This window comes from Stenella coeruleoalba (genome assembly GCF_951394435.1).
Source record: "Stenella coeruleoalba genome assembly, chromosome: 3".
Classification (NCBI taxonomy): domain Eukaryota; kingdom Metazoa; phylum Chordata; class Mammalia; order Artiodactyla; family Delphinidae; genus Stenella; species Stenella coeruleoalba.
The window spans coordinates 97,944,982-97,966,624 of record NC_137148.1 but is presented as its reverse complement, the minus strand read 5'-3'; the positions used below and the strand labels follow the sequence as shown (position 1 = coordinate 97,966,624).

The 21,643-nt window shown below is 37.8% G+C and overlaps 1 protein-coding gene across 8 annotated transcripts in view; it reads right to left on the bottom strand.

Annotated features, from left to right (window-relative positions):
• The window catches only part of HSD17B4 (hydroxysteroid 17-beta dehydrogenase 4), a 127,173-nt gene that overhangs the window by 25,130 nt on the left and 80,400 nt on the right, over positions 1–21,643 (bottom strand). For all 8 annotated transcript variants that reach the window (XR_013827738.1, XR_013827739.1, XR_013827740.1 and 5 more), the window contains 5 exons: positions 20,962–21,033; positions 17,996–18,099; positions 13,565–13,630; positions 1,781–1,850; positions 974–1,080 (listed from right to left, as the gene is read on the bottom strand). Coding sequence is in view for 5 of the 8 variants with exons in the window: in XM_079918110.1 (XP_079774236.1) it covers positions 974–1,080; positions 1,781–1,850; positions 13,565–13,630; positions 17,996–18,099; positions 20,962–21,033 (419 nt within the window). In the remaining 3 variants the exon portion in view is untranslated. The remainder of the gene's footprint in view (positions 1–973; positions 1,081–1,780; positions 1,851–13,564; positions 13,631–17,995; positions 18,100–20,961; positions 21,034–21,643) is intronic.

The following is a 21,643-nucleotide window of genomic DNA, read 5'->3' as shown; positions in this document are numbered from 1 at the left end:
ATTTCCACTGCTGCATGGATCACAAACTGATAAAAGCTTTTGGAGCTATTTGACACTGCCTTAAAATTTTGTTTCTTTTTTTTTTAAGTATATGTCTTTCGATTTATGCAAAATTGTGCAGAGTCAGTTTTCTTTGTAATTTATAATGGATGAAAACTTGAATCCAACTTAAAAGTGCAAAACTAGGGCTTCCCTGGTGGTTCAGTGGTTAAGAATCCGCCTGCCAATGCAGGGGACACGGGTTCAAGCCCTGGTCCAGGAAGATCCCACATGCCGCAGAGCAACTAAGCCCGTGCGCCACAACTACTGAGCCTGTGCTCTAGAGCCCGTGAGCCACAACTATTGAGCCCACGTGCTATAACTACTGAAGCCCGCACACCTAGAGCCTGTGCTCCGCAGCAAGAGAAGCCACCGCAATGAGAAGCCCATGCACTGCAACGAAGAGTAGCCCCTGCTCACCGCAACTAGAGAAAGCCCGCACACAGCAAGGAAGACCCAATGCAGTCAAAAATAAATAAACTTAAAGTGACCACAAAAAAAAAAGTGCAAAACTAAAATCAATATGCAGCCAACATACTGATATAGGTGCATGTTTATTAGAGTTCAAATGCAGCCACTTAACATTTTCAATTAAATTAAGGCAAATAATAAAACAGTAAAAAATGAATAAATAAATTTTTAAAGGTAAATCTCGAGTTTTTGTTAAGGCATATAAGCTGCTATATGTATGTCCCTAACTATTTATAAAACAAACAAATTAATCTGTTAAAAGTATAACTGTATATAATATCCTTCATGATGCATGTGTAATAGAGGCATTTATAGCTACAAAAAGAAAACTTGCTGATTGCCAAGTCAATGAAATAATAAAAATAATAACTTCAGTATAGTACCTATTTTTAAGTGAAGTCACTAAGACTCCTCTAAAACTAAAAAGGAACAAGTAGTTAAATTATTACTAATTTACACACACCTTAATTGCTTTGAATCTTGACACGTCATTATCTGCAAACTGCTGTAAAACATGCCTGGCAGAAAATCCAAATGTACATAATCCATGTAATATGGGCTTGTCAAAACCTAAAAATGAGAGAGAGAATTTAGTGAGATAAAGGCACATTTCATGTTTAAAAACCAAGAACAGTTCATTCAGGACTTGAAAAATACATTTTTAAACTGCATTAGCCTGAATCATACCATCTATTTTAACACATTATTGACTGGGGGGATTTTTGCAGAAACTAACGCCTATGGCGTTAATACGTCTCCGGTCAATAATGTGTTAAGAAACATGGAAAATATTTTATAAATAATACTTCCTGGGCAAAAAATTATGAAATAAACAAAAAAAGAAAAAAAAAGAAAGGAATGTCAGAAATCTGGGGACACAAATAATTATTTTGTTTAGCTTTGGTTGTAACCATGAAATCATCCACAGTGATTTCAATATCCATGTATGTAGATGATCCTTCTTCAACCTTTCAGTTCTTTGCTCTCCCCTCCAACGGCCTCGACCTTCACGATAACTCAGACACCCATCCCCATGGTGCTATCCTAGACCTTGCACTAGCAGGAGCTACCTTCCACCATAATCTGAATTTCACGTACACCAATTTCTGAACACTACTTCCCACCTTTCCATGTCCTTTGCATAAACATATTAGGAGAGGGCTATTTTTTAAATGTTACTCAAACTTCCAGTCATAAGTAGCGACATCTTTAAGTATTATTTAGATAACTGAGCTAATATTTTCATTGGCTCACATTACTAGCAACTCACCTGCTAAGTTAGCAAAGTCAGGATCAATGTGTAAGGGATTCCAGTCTCCACTGAGGCGGTACAAAGCAGCCTGTGGAGAAAGAATTATAAAATAAACTAGCACCCAGTGCCTTCTTAGAATACATTAAACTAAAAACAGGAAATATGGCTGGTTATTGCATAAGAAATGCATTATAATGTACCTAATAGTAGCTCTGATTAAAAAATAACTATTTCTAAAAAAAAAGATTAAGTGTAAATCAAATGCTTTTTGTAACACCTGCCACTGAAATCAGAAGGGGTGAGGACTGTCAAATAATAGGAAGGGGAACCAAGAACTACATCTGGGAACAACACTGGTTACCACTGCCTAAGGAGAAATTCACAAAAAGGAATCCATCAATCTACTCTCATTAAAACACAATGAAGGGCTTCCCTAGTGGTGCACTGGTTAAGAATCCACCTGCCAATGCAGGGGACACAGATTTGATCCCTGGTCTGGGAAGATCCCACATGCCACAGAGCAACTAAGCCCGTGTGCCACAACTACTGAGCCTGCGCTCTAGAGCCTGCGAGCCACAACTACTGAAGCCCAAGCACCCCAACTACTGAAGCCCACATGCCCTAGAGCCCGCGCTCCGCAACAAAGAGAAGCCACCATAATGAGAAGCCCGTGCACCACAACGAAGAGTAGCCCCCACTCGCCGCAACTAGAGAAAGCCCGCGCACAGCAACGAAGACCCAATGCAGCCAAAAATTAATTAATTAATTTTTTAAAAAAGAAAAGAAAGAAACATTAAAAAAAAAACACAGTGAAGATAAGGTGTAAATGTTTATAGCCTCTTCTAACCAAGCAAAATTTATGCCAACTTTCTTAATGGGGTGTTTTAAATTGAAGCCTGTAACCCAATACTAGACATATAAACATCACACACTCCTCACAAACTTTCATTCTACTGGGTACACTAAATCCTGAGATCAGCTCATCCTGCAAAAAAACAGACTAATAACTTGCCATTAAGATTATATTCCTGCTTACTCCAGATTCTCACATCACTTCTGTACTTAGACAAGGCAGAATTAGCAGAAAGATATAGATAACAATAGGAAAAAAGTCACCACACTTCCCAGCATTTAAATTGTGCATTGGTCAAATGAGAGAGTACTTTTCAGTACTGAAGGGAAGAAATTCATAAAAGAGCTAACAGTAAGTATTTAATGTACCTGTGTATTAACTATGGGGCTGCCTCCAGACTTCTCTTTCTTATCAACTGCTAGGTCAAGCTTTCCAAGACTATTAAAATGTTGTGTAGAGACTAGCCATGTCAGCATACCTGACTTTCTTAATGAGTTTTTGTTGTTTTTAATTATTGATTATTCTTTTTTAACAAATTTTATTTACAGAAAATAACATCTCCTCTAATTCATAGGAAAATGTTGTTTACTTTTTAATGTTTTGTACAATTTTAATAAGCTCTTTCTCTTTCCCATCACTCTATATGATAGTTTTCTAAATTATTCATTTTTTTAATGACTCAGTATTTTTTCCCTTTATATGACTTCTAAAAATAATTAAATCAAATCAACAATTATCAAATAGATGTGACTTAAGATTCTGTATAAGATGGTAGAGGATTAAATGATAAATTTTAGAAAGCACTTTAAAAAAAATAAAACACTAGGCAAATATACATCATCACGTTGCATACAAATGGAAAAAAAAAATGACGAATTTCAGGGTCCAAAGGGGAAGGTGTCAAACACACAACAGATCATGGGCTTTGGCACCAGACAGACCTAGGTTCAAATCCAGCTCTGCCATTAGTGGGCAATTTTCTTTATCACCCTAAGCCTCAATCTTCTCATTTAAAAAACTGAGAGGCTAATCAAACTCTTACAGAGCATTATCCTTGATAAATATTAATACCTCAATAAATGTGAACTATTATGATTATTTTAAAAGATTTCAGCAACAGTATAAGACAATCAAGTTTTTAAGATTAGTGCCAGTGTTCTTACCCCACAGATATTATTCCTATAAATGAAAAGAAACAACTCTTCTAAAGAAATCATATTAAAGGAATATGAAAATTTTCATATTATTTCAATGACAGCATTGCTTCCAACAGAAGGCAGAATTAGCAAAGATATAAAAGATCTATCATGAGAAATGACTAAAGTCAACTGATTGGATGTTTAACTAAATTCAATCATAATGCAAAATAACCGTTCTCCAAACAATAAAGAACACTATCAAGGTTTATTTTCTGAATATTTTGAAGGACTTTCATATTTCAGAAGAAAAGCAAAAAGCTTCGTGTTTTGTTCTGTTTCATTTCTGCCTAGATGTAAAAATCACTAAAATTCACACATACAAACTAAGAAAAATAGCTCTATATTGTCTTACTTGAGTATTAAATGTAAGTGGGAGGATCTTCCATATATGAGTAAATTAGTTCTTAGTTTTATTTATTTAAAGTGTACCAGTAGGGACTTCCCTAGTGGTCCAGTGGTTAAGAATCCACCTTCCAGTGCAGGGGACATGGGTTTGATCCCTGGTCAGGGAACTAACACCCCACATGCCAAGGGGCAACTAGGCCCTTGTGCCACAACTACTGAGCGCACGCCCTCTAGAGCCCGCGCACCACAACTAGAAAGCCCACACGCCACAACTACTGAACCCACACACTCTGGAGCCTGCGCACCACTAGAGAGCCTGCGTGCCACAACTACTGAGCCCACGCGCCACAACTAGAGAGCCCACATGCCGCAGTGAAAGATTCCGCATGCCGCAACGAAGACCCTGCGTGCCACAACTAAGACCCAATGCAGCCAAATAAATAAGTAATTTTTTTAAGTGTACCATTAAGTTAAACTAAATGCTAAATTAAAAGGGTCAGGAATTAGTTCTTCCCAAATCCTCACATCCCCTAAAAAAGCAAACAGATCAACAAGAACAAGTAAAACTACACAGATCTCAGGCCTACAGTGTAACTAGAAGAGAAAAACCACAAACTTCAAATTCCTCTAAGTAGAAAAATAAACACCTATATCCAGCAGCATTGTCTTCTGAGCACACTCTCAAAACTACTAGAGAGAGCGGTAGGGGTGGGGCGGGGGAGTATAGCAGAAGCTCATAGAAGAGAAAAAAAGGAAACAAAGAAAAATCACTTCGAGACACAGACAGTCTACCTCGAGGACAAAAATACTGAGAAGAATCCTGGAAGATTAGAATACTGACTACTGAGCAAAGAATTAAAAGTGCATGCACCTCCAAATGGCAGTCCTAGAAAGGCAATACTTCTCAGGGAGAAGAGGATAAAACAAAGATGTCCCCTTTGAAGACTGAATGGTGAAGAAAAAGAAGCAAGAGGGGAAATTTATGATCCTGCAGGATAAAGAGAACTAAAAAAAATTTAATAAAACACTTCCCCACTATGCCCTACTCCAAAAAGCCATCCATTAAAGAAAAGGCACTTTGCTATACTGACAGAAGATGACAATCTTGAATTTCTTTAAGAAAGAATCTTGTAAACCATCCCAAACTACTAACTTTACCTACAAAATGCATACAGGTAAGTAATCTCCATCTGTGCAAAGCTACAATAAGACTAAAAAAGAAAATAAGAACCAAAACATTATTATAAATAAAATTTTCCCAGAAAGAACAACTAGCAAACAGAAGAAAACGATAACACAATACTCAAGCATTTGGGGATAGGAAATAAACATCTTGAATCTGAAATTCAAAAACCAAGAATATAAATGGACAAAAAACATGAAGAAATGAAGTAAGAGATGATTAAACTTGGGAAAGAAATAAAAGAAAAATCAAAATCATATTAGAAATTGAAGACTAAATTATAATGTTCTCAAAGGAGAACATATTCAAACAAAATTTTAATAAGGCGCATAGAAGAAAAAAAAGAAAAAAACCAAGAGGATGGAAATGAAATAAAGAACTAAAAAAGTACAGAGAGAAAATGGTTGGAAGAAAGATAGAAAAAGATCCAATGTACATAAAGAGTACCTGAAGAAATAAAAAAAAAACAATGAATAAGAACTAATATTTAAAATTATCATCCTAGAAAACTTTTTGAAAATAAAAGATCTGAACACACATATTAAAAAGGCCCACCAGGTACATGGGAAAACTGACCTGGAATGAGCAACACTGAGATTTATCCTAGTAAAACTATTAGATTTTTAAAGATAAAGGAAAAAAAAATCCTAAAGCCCTCAAGGATAAAGATCAAGTAACTTAGAGGAAGATAATGACTGGCATCAGACTTCTAAACAGCAATATAAAAAGCCAGGCAACAATGGAACACCATTTTAAGAAACTCAAGATTTCATATCCAGCCAAGCTGTCCTTCAAGTATCCAGGGTATAGAAAAATAGTTTTAAATACATAGGAACCAGACTTCCCTGGTGGCGCAGTGGTTAAGAATCCGCCTGCCAATGCAGGGGACATGGGTTCAAGCCCTGGTCCAGGAAGATCCCACATGCCACGGAGCAACTAAGCCCAGGCGCCATAACTACTGAGCTTGTGCTCTAGAGCCCGTGAGCTACAACTACTTAGCCCATGTGCCACAACTACTGAAGCCCACACGCCTAGAGCCCATGCTCCAAAACAAAGAGAAACCACCACAATGAGAAGCCCGCGCACCACAACGAAGAGGAGCCCCCGCTCGCTGCAACTAGAGAAAGCCCGCACATAGCGATGAAGAAGACCCAATGCAGCCGAAAATAAATAAATAAATTTATTTTAAAAATAATAATAAGATAAATAAATACATAGGAACCAAAGGAATACTATACACGAGGCCTTCTTGGGGAACCTACCACAGGAGGAGCTTTATCCAACCAGGAGATATGGGAGAAACTTTGGCAAAAGGATTGATATATATTCAATTGCAAATCTAAGACTAAAACAAAGGTGGGGAAGAGGCAAGAATAATATATAAATGTTAAACTGTTCTGAAAAAGTAAAATTAATGCATTCCCCAAAATGTGAACTATAAGGGAAAGAGAAACAAGAAAATAAAATAGGCTCTTTAATTGTTAGAAACAAGTAGGAAACAAAGCACAGCAATAAAAACTGAAAAAACAAATAGTAATAAATGAGAAAATTGGGCACTATGGGCATATAAAAAGGTATAGAATTTCCACTTCCGGCCTAGATGGAATAAGTGGAATGAACTTACTCTTCCACAGTAAACAATTAGGAAAAAAAATTTTTTTAAGTGGGCGAGGGGGATACTGTTCTTAGATACTGGACAGGAGGCAGAACAGGATTATGATTCTTGATAGAAAAGAAACAAAAAAGATGGACTCTACAATGGCCACAGTGCTCTGCCTGACAGCACTTTCTAGACTGCAGTGCAAAAAGGGAAACAGAAACATAGCAAAACAGTCTCAAAGAGTTAAAGAGATAAAGATCAGAGTTCTGGGAGAATGGGCAGTTAGAATGTAGATGTACTGAAAAGGAGGAAGCTACACAGGAAACAGTTCCAGAAATTTAAATAGAAGTCCCCTTGAGGGCCACAGAGAAAGGCCCTGGAAGATGAGACACCACGTGAAGAAGAAGCCAGGTGGAGATTAGAGGCACACCAGCCAACAGGGAGCACTAAGACCCTGCACTTGTGAAAGAGCCATCCTGGACTTTCCTGCCCCACCCAGACGCCATCTCAGAACAGCTACATGAGTGACAGCCAACACCATTTGTAGCACAAGGACCGCCCAGGCAACCCAGAGTCATGCAAAATAATAAATCATTGTTTCAAAACAAAATTTTAAAAGTACTTATAATACACATGGTAATATAATAAAGAATTATATTTTAATGGAGTATAACCAATATTCCAAAGATTAACTTTATTTAACAATGATGGTAGCTAAAATCCTAATTGTTAGAATAAGCAGTATGAGATATGTATCTGGGGAAAATAAAGATACTTGTTTTCATTCTCCTCAAATACAAAGCCTAACACCTGTTACCTATTTATTCTTTGGTCTTTCTAGATTATTGGGGATGAATTTTCTCTTTATTAATTATGAAAAACCATGAAGTATACATGTAATATCATACCAGTTTGAAGATGAAGAAATTCTCCTAAAGACATGAAAAACAAAATATTCCAGAAGTGATATTGGTAGAGCGATGGTTGCTAGTTTCCCTACTGATTGAGAAGTTACTTATTTAATTTAAATAGCTGGCACAAAGTTTATGCTATAACAACATAATCTGTTCCATTTCCACTTCTCCTTAAAGGTCTGTTCATCCACAATCATCTCCCACCACTCTCCGGTGTGAATGCTCTAATTCTTACTCCTTGTACATACATCATGCTCTTTTCTGCTATCATTACTAAGTTCTTATCCCCTTCCAGGCCATACTGCAAGCCTTATATCCCTGGTAAGAGAGAATATCTATACACCATTTTAGTTCAGAAGTCCCATCTTTCCTACCAAACTCTTCTGTATGTCATTCTCTAATAAGTAGCCCATCTCAGAATGTCTACAGCACTTACTCTACAATTCAAAGCCTTGTATTTAATCATTCGTTGCTTAGAATAGGTGCCCCAGAAATTAAGACATCTACACCTTGTATCTAAGTATCCTTTCAGTTCCTTGTCAATAGATCACACTTCTTCTACTTGATTTGTATCTCCTATAGCACAGATCCAATTTAAAACAGCCCACAAATCCCCTGAAATTTAAGCAAAGTTTTATGCAAAATGTTTCTGAAGAAACAGTCGGTAGTTTTTATCATATTCTCAAGTGACCATATGATACAAATGGTCAGGAACCTCTGTCAAATGATGGGTGTCCATTATTTATACAAAAAATATTTGTTAACTTATAAACTGTCCTTTGTCACACAGCAAAATACTCAAGTCTGCTAAAAGCTAACAAAAAGTTCTATTCATCTGAAAAAAGAAAAAAAAAATCTTTCTGCTTACTGTATAAAGCAATTCAAGCCATGGAAACTATTCAGCTTTTCTTATCTACAGCAGATACATTTTATTATTTCAGTAACACAAGAATAATAATGGAGCATTTCTGGGTTTTCTGAACCATGAAACCATGAAGTCTTCTGTTCTTTAGTGTGCTAATAAAATTAATTTCACTATGAAGCTTTAATTAAACATAAATATGAGTGCTCTCTTAAGAAACTGATAAGAAATAGGGATAGGAAGAACATTTAAAGGCAAAAACTAATCTGAGGTAGAAAGTATTGTTCTATCACCCAATTATATAGTGTATAAAAAAATACAATTAATATATTCCAAACTTAATTCTTTCTGGCTCATGAAATTATATTCCTATTTGCCAGCACACATAAATCCTGCAGTTCTCATATCAAGTATATCAAAATTAGTATCAAAAAATAAGTGAATTTTATAAATAATGTGCTGTCATTACCTGCTTATTCACAGCATAACTTCAGAGCTTTACAAATTCTGTTCTATGTCTGCATGGTTAGTATTCTGGCCATCATAGGGAAGAATCTTCAGGTCTCTCAAAAACAAAGTTGCTTTTCTCATCTTTATGGTCACCTTTTGTTTCTTAGATAAATCTTTGCATGCTTAACAGAATTTGTTAACTGACAGGGCATTTTAACTCCTCCATCAGAAAACATATTATTTACGCCAAACAAAAGAGATTAAATCATCTACTCCTTCTCCGATGCTTTACTGTACCTGTCCACTAAAGTTAGCATAAAATAATCTCTCTCGAAGCAATGTAGCTCAGTTTTCTTTTCCAATAGAAGAAAGGATAACTGAAATTTGCCTTTTATTTTATCCTGCTCTCTAAGGCTTTAATGAAATTCTTCACTACTAAGCTAGGCAGTCTCCTTAAGGCAAGCAATCCACTGCCAACAAAGCATAACGCTTTTTCAATTGACTAATGAAAAGCCATTTTACATTTTTTTTGATACCTAGTGGATACTCAGAACACAGCCACTACTTTTGGACTCACAAAATTACAGGGTATCAGAGTTATAAATCAAAAAGTGTCAGGAGTCAGGTGGCTTTATCACTTTTCAAAAATACATTCTTGAGGCTTCCAGGAAGATGGCGGAAGAGTAAGACGCGGAAATCACCCTCCTCCCCACAGATACACCAGAAATACATCTACACGTGGAACAACTCCTACAGAACACCTACTGAACGCTGACAGAAGACCTCAGACCTCCCAAAAGGCAAGAAACCCCCCCACGTACCTGGGTAGGGCAAAAGAAAAAATAAACAGAGACAAAAGAATAGGGACGGGACCTCACCAGTGGGAGGGAGCTGTGAAGGAGGAAATGTTTCCACACACTAGGAAGCTCCTTCGCGGGCAGACTGTGGATGGCGGAGAGGGAAGCTTCGGAGCCGCGGAGGAGAGCACAGCAACAGGGGTGCGGGGGGCAAAGCGAAGAGATTCCCTCACAGAGGATCAGGGCCGACTGGCACTCACCAGCCCGAGAGGCTTGTCTGCTCACTCGCTGGGGCGAGCGGGGCTGGGAGCTGAGGCTCGGGCTTCGGTCGGAGCGCCGGGAAAGGACTGGGGTTGGTGGCGTGAACACAGACTGCAGGGGATTAGTGCACCACGGCTGGCCGGGAGGGAGTCCGGGAAAAGTCTGGACCTGCCGAAGAGGCAAGAGACTTTTTCTTCCCTCTTTGTTTCCTGGTGCTCGAGGAGAGGGGATTAAGAACGCTGCTTAAAGGAGCTCCAGAGATGGGCGCGAGCCGCAGCTAAAAGCGCGGACCCCAGAGACGGGCATGAGACGCTAAGGCTGCTGCTACCGCCACCAAGAAGCCTGTGTGCCATCCACACCCCACTTCCGGGGAGCCTGTGCAGCCCGCCAGTGCCAGGGTCCCGTGATCCAGGGACAACTTCCGCGGGAGAACGCACGGCGCGCCTCAGGCTGGTACAAAGTCATGCCGGCCTCTGCCGCCGCAGGCTCGCCACGCATCCGTGCCCCTCCCTCCCCCCGGCCTGAGTGAGCCAGAGCCCCCGAATCAGCGGCTCCTTTAACCCTGTCCTGTCTGAGCGAAGAACAGACGCCCTCCCGCGACCTACACGCAGAGGCGGGGCCAAATCCAAAGCTGAGCCCCAGTGAGCTGTGAGAACAAAGAAGAGAAAGGGAAATCTCTCCCAGCAGCCTCAGAAGCAGCAGATTAAAGCTCCACAATCAACTTGATGTACCCTGCATCTGTGGAATACATGAATAGACAACCAATCATCCCAAATTGAGGAGGTGGACTTTGAGAGCAAGATTTATGATTTTTTTCCCCTTTTCCTCTTTTTGTGAGTGTGTATGTGTATGCTTCTGTGTGAGATTTTGTCTTTATAGCTTTGCTTCCACCATTTGTCCAAGGGTTCTATCCGTCCGTTTTTTGTTTGTTTTTCTTAATAATTACTTTTTATTTTAATAACTTTCTTTTATTTTACTTTATCTTCGTTCTTTCTTTCCTTCCTTATCTCCTTTAGGCAACGAATCATCCAAATTGAGAAGGTGGACTTTGAGAGCAAGATTTATGATTTTTTTCCCCTTTTCCTCTTTTTGTGAGCATATCTGTGTATGCTTCTGTGTGAGATTTTGTCTGTATAGCTTTGCTTCCACCATTTGTCCTAGGGTTCTATCCGTCCATTTTTTTTTTGTTTTTTCTCTTAATAATTATATTTTTATTTTAATAACTTTATTATATTTTATCTTACTTTATTTTATTTACTTTATCTTCTTTCTTTCTTTTTTCCTTCCTTCCCTCCTTCCTTCCTTCCTCCCTCCCTCCCTCCCTCCCTTCTTTCTTTCTTTCTTTCTACTTTTTCTCCCTTTTATTCTGAGCCGTGTGGATGAAAGGCTCTTGGTGCTGCAGCCAGGAGTCAGTGCTGTACCTCTGAGGTGGGAGAGCCAACTTCAGGACACTGGTCCACAAGAGACCTCCCAGCTCCACATAATATCAAATGGTGAAAATCTACCAGAGATCTCCACCTCAATGCCAGCACCCAGCTTCACTCAATGACCAGCAAGCTACAGTGCTGGGCATCCTATGCCAAACAACTAGCAAGACAGGAACACAACCCCACCCATTAGCAGAGAGGCTGCCTAAAATCATAATAAGTCCACAGACACCCCAAAACACACCACCAGACGTGGACCTGCCCACCAGAAAGACAAGATCCAGCCTCATCCACCAGAACACAGGCACTACTCCCCTCCACCAGGAAGCCTACACAACCCACTGAACCAACCTTAGCCACTGGGGACAGACACCAAAAACAACGGGAACTACGAACATGCAGCCTGCAAAAAGGAGACCCCAAACACAGTAAGATAAGCAAAATGAGAAGACAGAAAATCACACAGCAGATGAAGGAGCAAGATAAAAACCCACCAGACCTAACAAATGAAGAAGAAATAGGCAGTCTACCTGAAAAAGAATTCAGAATAATGATAGTAAAGATGATCCAAAATCTTGGAAATAGAATAGACAAAATGCAAGAAACATTTAACAAGGACCTAGAAGAACTAAAGATGAAACAAACAACGACGTACAACACAATAAATTAAATGAAAAATACTCTAGATGGGATCAATAGCAGAATAACTGAGGCAGAAGAATGGATAAGTGACCTGGAAGATAAAACAGTGGAAATAACTACTGCAGAGCAGAATAAAGAAAAAAGAATGAAAAGAACTGAGGACAGTCTCAGAGACCTCTGGGACAACATTAAACACACCAACATTCGAATTATAGGGGTTCCAGAAGAAGAAGAGAAAAAGAAAGGGACTGAGAAAATATTTGAAGAGATTATAGTCGAAAACTTCCCTAATATGGGAAAGGAAATAGTAAATCAAGTCCAGGAAGCACAGAGAGTCCCATACAGGATAAATCCAAGGAGAAATGCAAATCCAAAGAGAAATGCAAATCAAAACTACAATGAGATATCATCTCACACCAGTCAGAATGGCCATCATCAAAAAATCTAGAAACAATAAATGCTGGAGAGGGTGTGGAGAAAAGGGAACCCTCTTGCACTGCTGGTGGGAATGTAAATTGATACAGCCACTGTGGAGAACAGTATGGAGGTTCCTTAAAAAACTACAAATAGAACTACCATATGACCCAGCAATCCCACTACTGGGCATATACCCTGAGAAAACCATAATTCAAAAAGAGTCATGTACCAAAATGTTCATTGCAGCTCTATTTACAATAGCCCGGAGATGGAAACAACCTAAGTGCCCATCATCGGATGAATGGATAAAGAAGATGTGGCACATATATACAATGGAATATTAGCCATAAAAAGAAACGAAATTGAGCTATTTGTAATGAGGTGGATGGACCTAGAGTCTGTCATATAGAGTGAAGTAAGTGAGAAAGAGAGAGACAAATACCGTATGCTAACACATATATATGGAATTTAAGAAAAAAAAATGTCATGAAGAACGTAGGGGTAAGACAGTAATAAAGACACAGACCTACTAGAGAATGGACTTGAGGATATGGGGAGGGGGAAGGGTAAGCTGTGACAAAGTGAGAGAGAGGCATGGACATATATACACTACCAAACGTAAGGTAGATAGCTAGTGGGAAGCAGCCGCATAGCACAGGGAGATCGGCTCGGTGCTTTGTGACCGCCTGGAGGGGTGGGATAGGGAGGGTGGGAGGGAGGGAGATGCAAGAGGGAAGAGATATGGGAACATACGTATATATATAACTGATTCATTTTGTTGTAAAGCAGAAACTAACACACCATTGTAAAGCAATTATACTCCAATAAAGATGTTAAAAAAAAAATTCTTACCTGATTAAGTGAGGTGGTATCTGTAAGTACAGCATCAGGAGGTCTATTAGGTATGGCTACAGCTACCTGAGATCAAAAAACATTACACGTTAAATAATAACAAAATAATTGTTATTCTCTTTACCCAAACTGATATTTGATAAACAACCATGTTTCAATATACAGTCATCCCTCAGTTTCCAAGGGTGATTGGTTCCAGGACCCCTTCATGGATACCAAGATCTGCAGATGCTCAAATCCCTTATATAAAAGCGGTGTAGTATTTGCATATAATCTATGCACATCCTCCCATATACTTGGGAGGATGTGCATAGATTACTTATAATACCTAATACAATGTAAATGCTGTGTAAATAGTTTGGGAACTTTCTGGAATTTTTTTTTCTGAATATTTTTGATCCACAGTTGATTCAATCTGCAGATGCCAAACCTGTGGATACAGAACCCACAGATTTGGAGGGCTGACTGTAACAAAATCTGCAAACTGGATAAAAAGTTTATTTTAATATTTTATTTTCAGCACATAATGACATTTAAAATTTCATAACTGCTAGCTTCATCTACATTAAGATTTCCCTGAAATGACCTTGTTTAATGAAAGGAATTATATAAGCAGATCCATTCTCTAGGCCACAAAGGAGAAAAAGGTAAAGACTCTTTTCCCAATGCAAAAGATGACAGTAACTGTAAGAATTAGACAAACAATTCACATCTATATTGATTTAATCTTTAAATGCACTTTACCAAGATTGTGGATCTCTTTGCATTTATTTTCTTTTTAATTTTTATTGCAGTATAGTTGATTTACAATGTTGTGTTAATTTCAGGTGTACAGCAAAGTGAATCAGTTTTTTATATATATACATATATATATATATATATATATATATATATATATATATACACACACATATACATATACACATATACACACATATATCTCCACCCTTTTTTAGATTCTTTTCCCATACAGGTCCTTACAGAGTATTGAGTAGAGTTCCCTGTGCTATATAGTTAAGTCCTTATTAGTTATCTGTTTTATATATAGTAGTATGTATATGTCAATTCCAATCTCCCAAATTATCACTCCCCCACCATTTCCCCCCTGGTAACTATAAGTTTATTTTCTACATCTGTGGCTCTATTTCTGTTTTGTAAAGAAGTTCATTTGTATCGTTTTTTTTTCAGATTCTGCATGTAAGTGATATCATATGATATTTGTCTTTATCTGACTTACTTCACTCAGTATGGCAGTCTCTAGGTCCATCCATGTTCCTGCAAATGGCATTATTTCATTCTTCTTTATGGCTGAGTAATATTCCATTGTATATATGTACCACATCTTCTTTATCCATTCCTCTTTTCTTTTTTAAGTGCATAAATCTTTTTTTTTAATAATTTATTTATTTTTTTTTTTTTTTGGCTGTGTTGGATCTTTGTTGCTGTGTGCAGGCTTTCTCTAGTTGCAGTGAGCGGGGGCTACTCTTCATTGCAGTGTGCAGGCTTCTCATTGCGGTGTCTTTTCTTGTTGCGGAACACAGGCTCTAGGCATGCAGGCTTCAGTAGTTGTGGCCTGCAGGCTCAATAGTTGTGGCTCGTGGGTGCTAGAGCACAGACTCAGTAGTTGTGCTGCATGGGCTTAGTTGCTTCACGGCATGTGGGATCTTCCCGGACCAGGACTTGAACCTGTGTCCCCTGAATTGGCAGGCGGATTCTTAACCACTGCACCACCAGGGAAGCCCCCATTCCTCTGCTGATGGACATTTAGGTTGCCTCCATGTCCTGGCTATTGTAAACAGTGCTGCTATGAACATTGGGGTGCATGGTTTTCTCCAGATGTATGCCCAGTAGTGGGATTGCTGGATCATATGCTAACTCTATTTTTAGTTTCTTAAGGAACCTCCATACTGTTCTTCGTAGTGGCTGTATCAATTTACATTCCCACCAACAGTGCAAAAGGGTTCCCTTTTCTCCACACCCTCTCCAGCATTCATTGTTTGTAGATTTTTTGATGATGGCCATTCTAACCAGTGTGAGGTGATACTCATAGTTTTGATTTGCATTTCTCTAATAATTAGTGATGTTGAGCATGTTTTCATGTGCTTTTTGGCCATCTATATGTCTTCTTTGGAGAAATGTCTATTTAGATTTTCCTTTTTGCATTTATATCCTAATTGGAGCAGTTGAGCTTCTTGGATGTGTAGATCAACGTTTTTCATCAATGCCATTGTTCCTTCAATTATATTTTCTGCTTCTTTCTCTCTCCTCTCTTTCTGGTATGCCCATTACATAAAAGCTGGTGTACTTAATGGTATTTCACATTTCTCTGAGCCTCTTCATTCTTTTTCTTCACCTTTTTTCTTTCTGTTCTTCAGACAGAAATAGATTGATCGATCTTCAAGCTTTTTGATTTTAATTCTGCCACTTCAAATCTACTGTTGAGACCCTCTAGTAAATTCTTCATTTCAGTTATTGTACTTTCAGTTCCAGAACTACTTCTATTTGGTTCTTTTTTTATATAATTTCTATTTATTGATTTCTTTCTCTCTTTTTTTTTTTTCTGAGCCACAACACGCATCTTGCAGGATCTTAGTTCCCCGACCAGGGACTGAACCCGTGCCCCCTGCAGTGGAAGTGCGGAGTGCTAACCACTGGACCACTGGGGAATTCCCCAATTTTTCTCTATTTGATGAGACATTGTCATCATACTTTACTTCTTCACACACTTTACTTCTTTAAGCATGGTTTCCTTTAGTTCTTTGACTATATTTACAATAAATGCTTTGAAATCTTTTCCTATTAAGTCTTCTCAAAAGCAATCTCTGTTGCCTGTTTTGTTTTGTTTTTTCGTATATATGGGTCATACTCTTTTATTTCTTTCAGATCTTTTAATTTTTGTTGATAACTGGATACTTTAGATAACATATTGCAGCAACTCTGGATACTGAGACCCCTTTCCCCTTCCAGGGCTTGTTGTTATTGTTAACTTGTTTATTTGTTTAGTGACTTGGCTAGACTACTTAAGTACATTTCCCCCACAGTGTGCAGACTCTGATGTTGCTCCTCAGAGGGTACAGCCTTGGGCAATCACAGTCAGCCTGGGATGGATGACAGTGGTTTTAGCAGATCTCTCCCTGATCTCTCTGTTAAACTGTCTGTCCAGCTGTTCAGCTTCACAAATTGACAGATGACTGTTCTATTATTTTCAACAGTGCCCTGGGGCATAAATTGTTCCACAATCTGATCCAATTAAAGTCAGGCCTTTTTGGAGGTGTAGTCTTTGAGGCCAGTCTTTGAGGTTTGTTATGATCCCATGATGACTCTTCTTAGCTGTCTTCCCATGGTTCTCTCTAGCAAATTTCTAGTTGGACTAGTTTAGTTTACTGCTTTCATGGAGCTACCAGCCTCCTCTTGATTATCACTAAAGTAACACTGTTTTTGAAACCATCCTTACTTTTGAGCTTCCAAATACTTGGTACCAAAATGAGTCAGTTTCCATGGGAAGAGCTTCAGAGCTCTCTATATTATTACAGCCTGCCTTGCCCCCCAGGCCAAACCTCTGCACCACTGCAACGGACATGAGGGCAAGCATCGTGGCCCACTTCTCTCCAAGTGACATCCTCACTTTACAAGAAGAGTCCTAGGCAAGGGAGGAGCTTCTGGTCTTCTCAGCTTGCCTCTAGTAGCAGGGGACCACAACCCTATGAGCAGGCTGGGCAAGAGTTATCAGGGCCCTCGTGTTCTCAGCCTGCCACGGTGGAACACAGTCTCCACCCTACAAGTAGGGGCGGGGTGAAGGAAGACAGCCCCGTAACTCTCAGCCACTTTTACCTGGAATTGAGCTTCTGCAACACAAGCTGGGGCTGGGGAGCTGGTGTGGAGGTAATAGGAAAAATGAGTGGGCTGGTCCTCCTAGGAAGACAGTGCGGCCCTATTCTGGGAACTGAGGGCAGAGGTAAAAGCTAGGTTAAATTGATGTAAAATCCAATTTACAAAATATTTTTAGGAAAAAAAATATGTTTTTGGATAGAATTTGAGAACTAAAGAGTAACTAGAATTGTTTTATACAAGAGAAATGCTCAAGTCATTTAATGAATGATGATTTGCATTTATACAAGGATCACTTGTATGTGTTAGGTTTTTCTAAAGAGTTTTGGATGCAGGCAAAGTTTGCATAAGAAAGCAAAGATATTCCCATAGTTACCTCAGCTACATTACACTTACGTCAGCCAGACTTTTCTATATATAACATATGTTATATATTAAAATATACAAATATAAACAGCATTTCAAATCCAAGGAACACATTCTGATTCAAAGAAGTGTGGACTACTGAAGCCCTACTCTATGAAATTACACATATGGTAAGTTCAAAATACAGATAAGGATCCTTAACGACACATGTATCTCGCTTATGAAGTCATAGCCTACCTTAGCTTTGTCTGACATCCGTTTTCCACCAAAGCCTCCAGAGCCAACAACAAAGATGGAGAACTGATTATAACATATAAGTTCCTCCCCAGAATAAGAGTAGACTGAAAAGTAAATGAAAGAAAAAAAGAAAAGAGGTTATTACCAAAAGACATAACTAGTTACCCAATATATGATCAACAATCCTTTGAAAAGTTTCAGAAACAAACTCCAATTACTAAAAGGCTTTGCAATTTAAAGACACCCAGGTTTGGGATACAGAGCACTCATTTTAATCACTCACTACCAGTCTCTGGAAGACAGAGAGAAGAGGATCTTGACAAATCCTTTCTTGACTATGAAACAGCAGTTCATCTCACCTCTTCTTAAAGTTCCCCAACTGCCTTTCGTATTTCAATTCTCTCCTTCTCAAACCTTTCAAACAATTCCACTATAAAATGCAGACTAACGCACATGAAAAGATGCTCATCATCGCTAATTATTAGAGGAATGCAAATCAAAACTACAATGAGGTACCACCTCATACTGGTCAGAATGACCAACATTAAAAAGTCTACAAATAACAAATGCTGGAGAGGGTGTGGAGAAAAGGGAACTCTCCTACACTGTTGGTAGGAATGTAAATCGGTACAGCCACTATGGAGGTTCCTCAAAAAACTAAAAATAGAATTGCCATATGATCCAGCAATCCCGCTCCTAGGCATATATCCAGACAAAACTATAATTCAAAAAGATGCATGCACCCCTATGTTCATAGCAACACTATTTACAATAGCCAAGACATGGAAACAACCTAAAAGTCCATCAACAGATGGATAAAGAAGATGTGATACACACACACACACACACACACACACACACACACACACACACTGGAATATTACTCAGCCATAAAAAAGACTGAAATAATGCCATTTGCAGCAACACGGATGCACCTAGAGATTATCATACCAAGAGAAGTCAGAAAGAGAAAAATACCATATATCACTTATATGTGGAATCTAAAATATGACACAAATGAACATATCTACAAAACAGGAATAGACTCAGAGATATAGAGAACAGACTTGTGGTTGCCTAGGGGAAAGGAAGGTGGTGGAGGCATGGATTGGGAGTTTCGGATTAGCAGATGGAAACTATTATATATAGGATGGATAAACAACAAGGTCCTACTGTATTGCACATGGAACTATATTCAATATCCTGTGATAAGCCATAATGGAAAAGAATATGAAAAAGAATGTATATATGTATAACTAAATCACTTTGCTGTACAGCAGAATTTAACACATTGTAAATCCACTAAAATTCAATAAAATTTAAAAATAAAAATAAAATACAGATAACCACACTCCCAAATTTTCAAACATTCTGCTGAAGTCCTCAATAGAGCCTGGAATGTAAAAGAAGAAATAAGTGAGAATGAAGGTATAAGCTTCAGGAGGGCAGGATCATGGCTTTTTTGCTCACCATCATATTCCCAGCAATTAGAACAGTAACTGGGACAGAAAAGGCACCTAATAAATAGGTATTAAATTAATTAGTAAATCAATGAACAAACGATGTGATTGAGCAAGTTAGTGAATAAGTGAGCAAGTAATGAATGAAAGACAGCTGTCCCTCTTTCTACTGACTACTTTCCTGGTGACAGTTTGAGCATCACCTAAATCACCAGCACTATAAAACTAGGAATATGATTTTGAATTGTATAATAAGGAAAACTATAATTATAACAAAAAATAATGGAAGTCATGGTGATTTGTATTTAAAATAAGACTTTTATCCTTATTACACAGAAAATTGGATATCTAATTCCATCTATATTTTATCTACAAATTCTAATACATTATTATCCATTACTAAGCTATAGCTAAATAAATGGAGTAGATCAAGAAAGAAGAGTAAAAATTAAAGCTAAGGTTACTGCAGAACTTTTTTGTGGTAGACATTTGGTAGAATGGTGAGAAGACTAAAAGAAAACTGGGTGAGTTGCAGCCAAATGTTAGCCAATATTTGAAATGGTTAGAAAATACAAAAATCTTAAAAAAGAAAGAAGAGGGATAAGGAGGAAGAGGGAAAGAGAGAGAACAGACACATGTTCTACGTGTCTATGATGAAATACATAGTTTACTTTGTAAACTATGAGTTAACAAAAACAATGTAGTAGAAAAATATTTAAGAGCATTAAAAATGTTCTCAATATATTATTAAGTAAAAACAAGGCAAGTTCCAAAACAACATATTCAGTATAACCTCCTGTATATTTAGAACAAAAATGATAAAGCCTATATTCCAAATACCAGACAATATTAAACTTTCCACTTCTATTTCCAAAATTTTTTATAATGCTTATCTATTTCTATTGTTCTTAAACTTTAAAACAAATAAATTCTAAGCAATGTATCTTTAGCTTATGTTTAAATACTAGTATTTCAACATTCATTAAACTACTATAATCTTTTTTTCCACTGCAAATAAAATGTGGCTATGGTGTTTAAACCACATTATAAGTTCAACAGGTTTGAATGTGCAAGGTTAAGAACCTAACTACAATTTATAAGAATGATTCAGGGGTCAAATATGTTCCAAGTTCCAAAGAGCTAACATAGAAAAGAGTATCTACAACATAGCCTAATTATCAACTGAGGGCAGTCTATGTATTCATTCCTGCCAAAAACATAATCTAGGAAGCATAATTCTCCTCTATGCTTGCTATACCAGCCACATTTCTCACCTCTGTGCTTTGGTTATGTTGTTACAAATCCCCTGAAATGTCCCACTCTCTGGACCACCCCCTCCTCCCTTATTTTCTAAAAAAGCTTGTGAATTTTTAGAACACTAATCTTGCTTTCTCACAATTGGAAGATAAATAGAAACTTATTCATCAACTTCTGTGATAAAGTATTGTATTACATACAAAGTCTATGAATCTAACAATATTATTATAAGAACTAGAAATGAGTTACCATCCATAAGAATTATTAAACCGGATCCTTTATCCAGGACATCAGCAACAACTGCTTCACATTTTACTTTTCCTAAAATGGGAAGTAAAATAATAAATAAATAGTAAATAAATAAATAAGGAGACTGTTTTAAAGACCGTAAGTTATATGAGGACATGAGAGAAATTAACATAACTTCCACTGTAAGTTCAGCAAAACTAAAAAATCATGATTTAGAATAATTTTCAATATAATGTTGAATCATAAACATTAAAAGCAATCAGAATACCTGAATCACCAAATTTGAAACATCAATAATTCTGATAAATTAGGTTGTAAAAAGTAACAATTTTCAATCATTCAATGAACACTTGTTAAGCATACAGCCAACACCATCTACCCCATTCCTTCTCAAATCTCTACTCTACGGGCTTCAATTAGACAGTGTTTCTTTCTAACTACTCTGTTCTTTTAGGGACTGTTCCATTATTTAACTGGTAATGTTAAATCTTGATGGATTAACAATTGTTTGGGAGTGAACTCATAATCTTTTTCTCCAAGCTGTTTTTCTCTTTTGTTCCCTATACGAATGAATGGTACTATCCACCCAACTGCCAAGCCAGAAACTTCAGCATGACCCGTGCCTCATAAAATAGTGTCTAAGTATGTGGCAAGACTTGAGTATGCAGAGACTGGGAGAAGC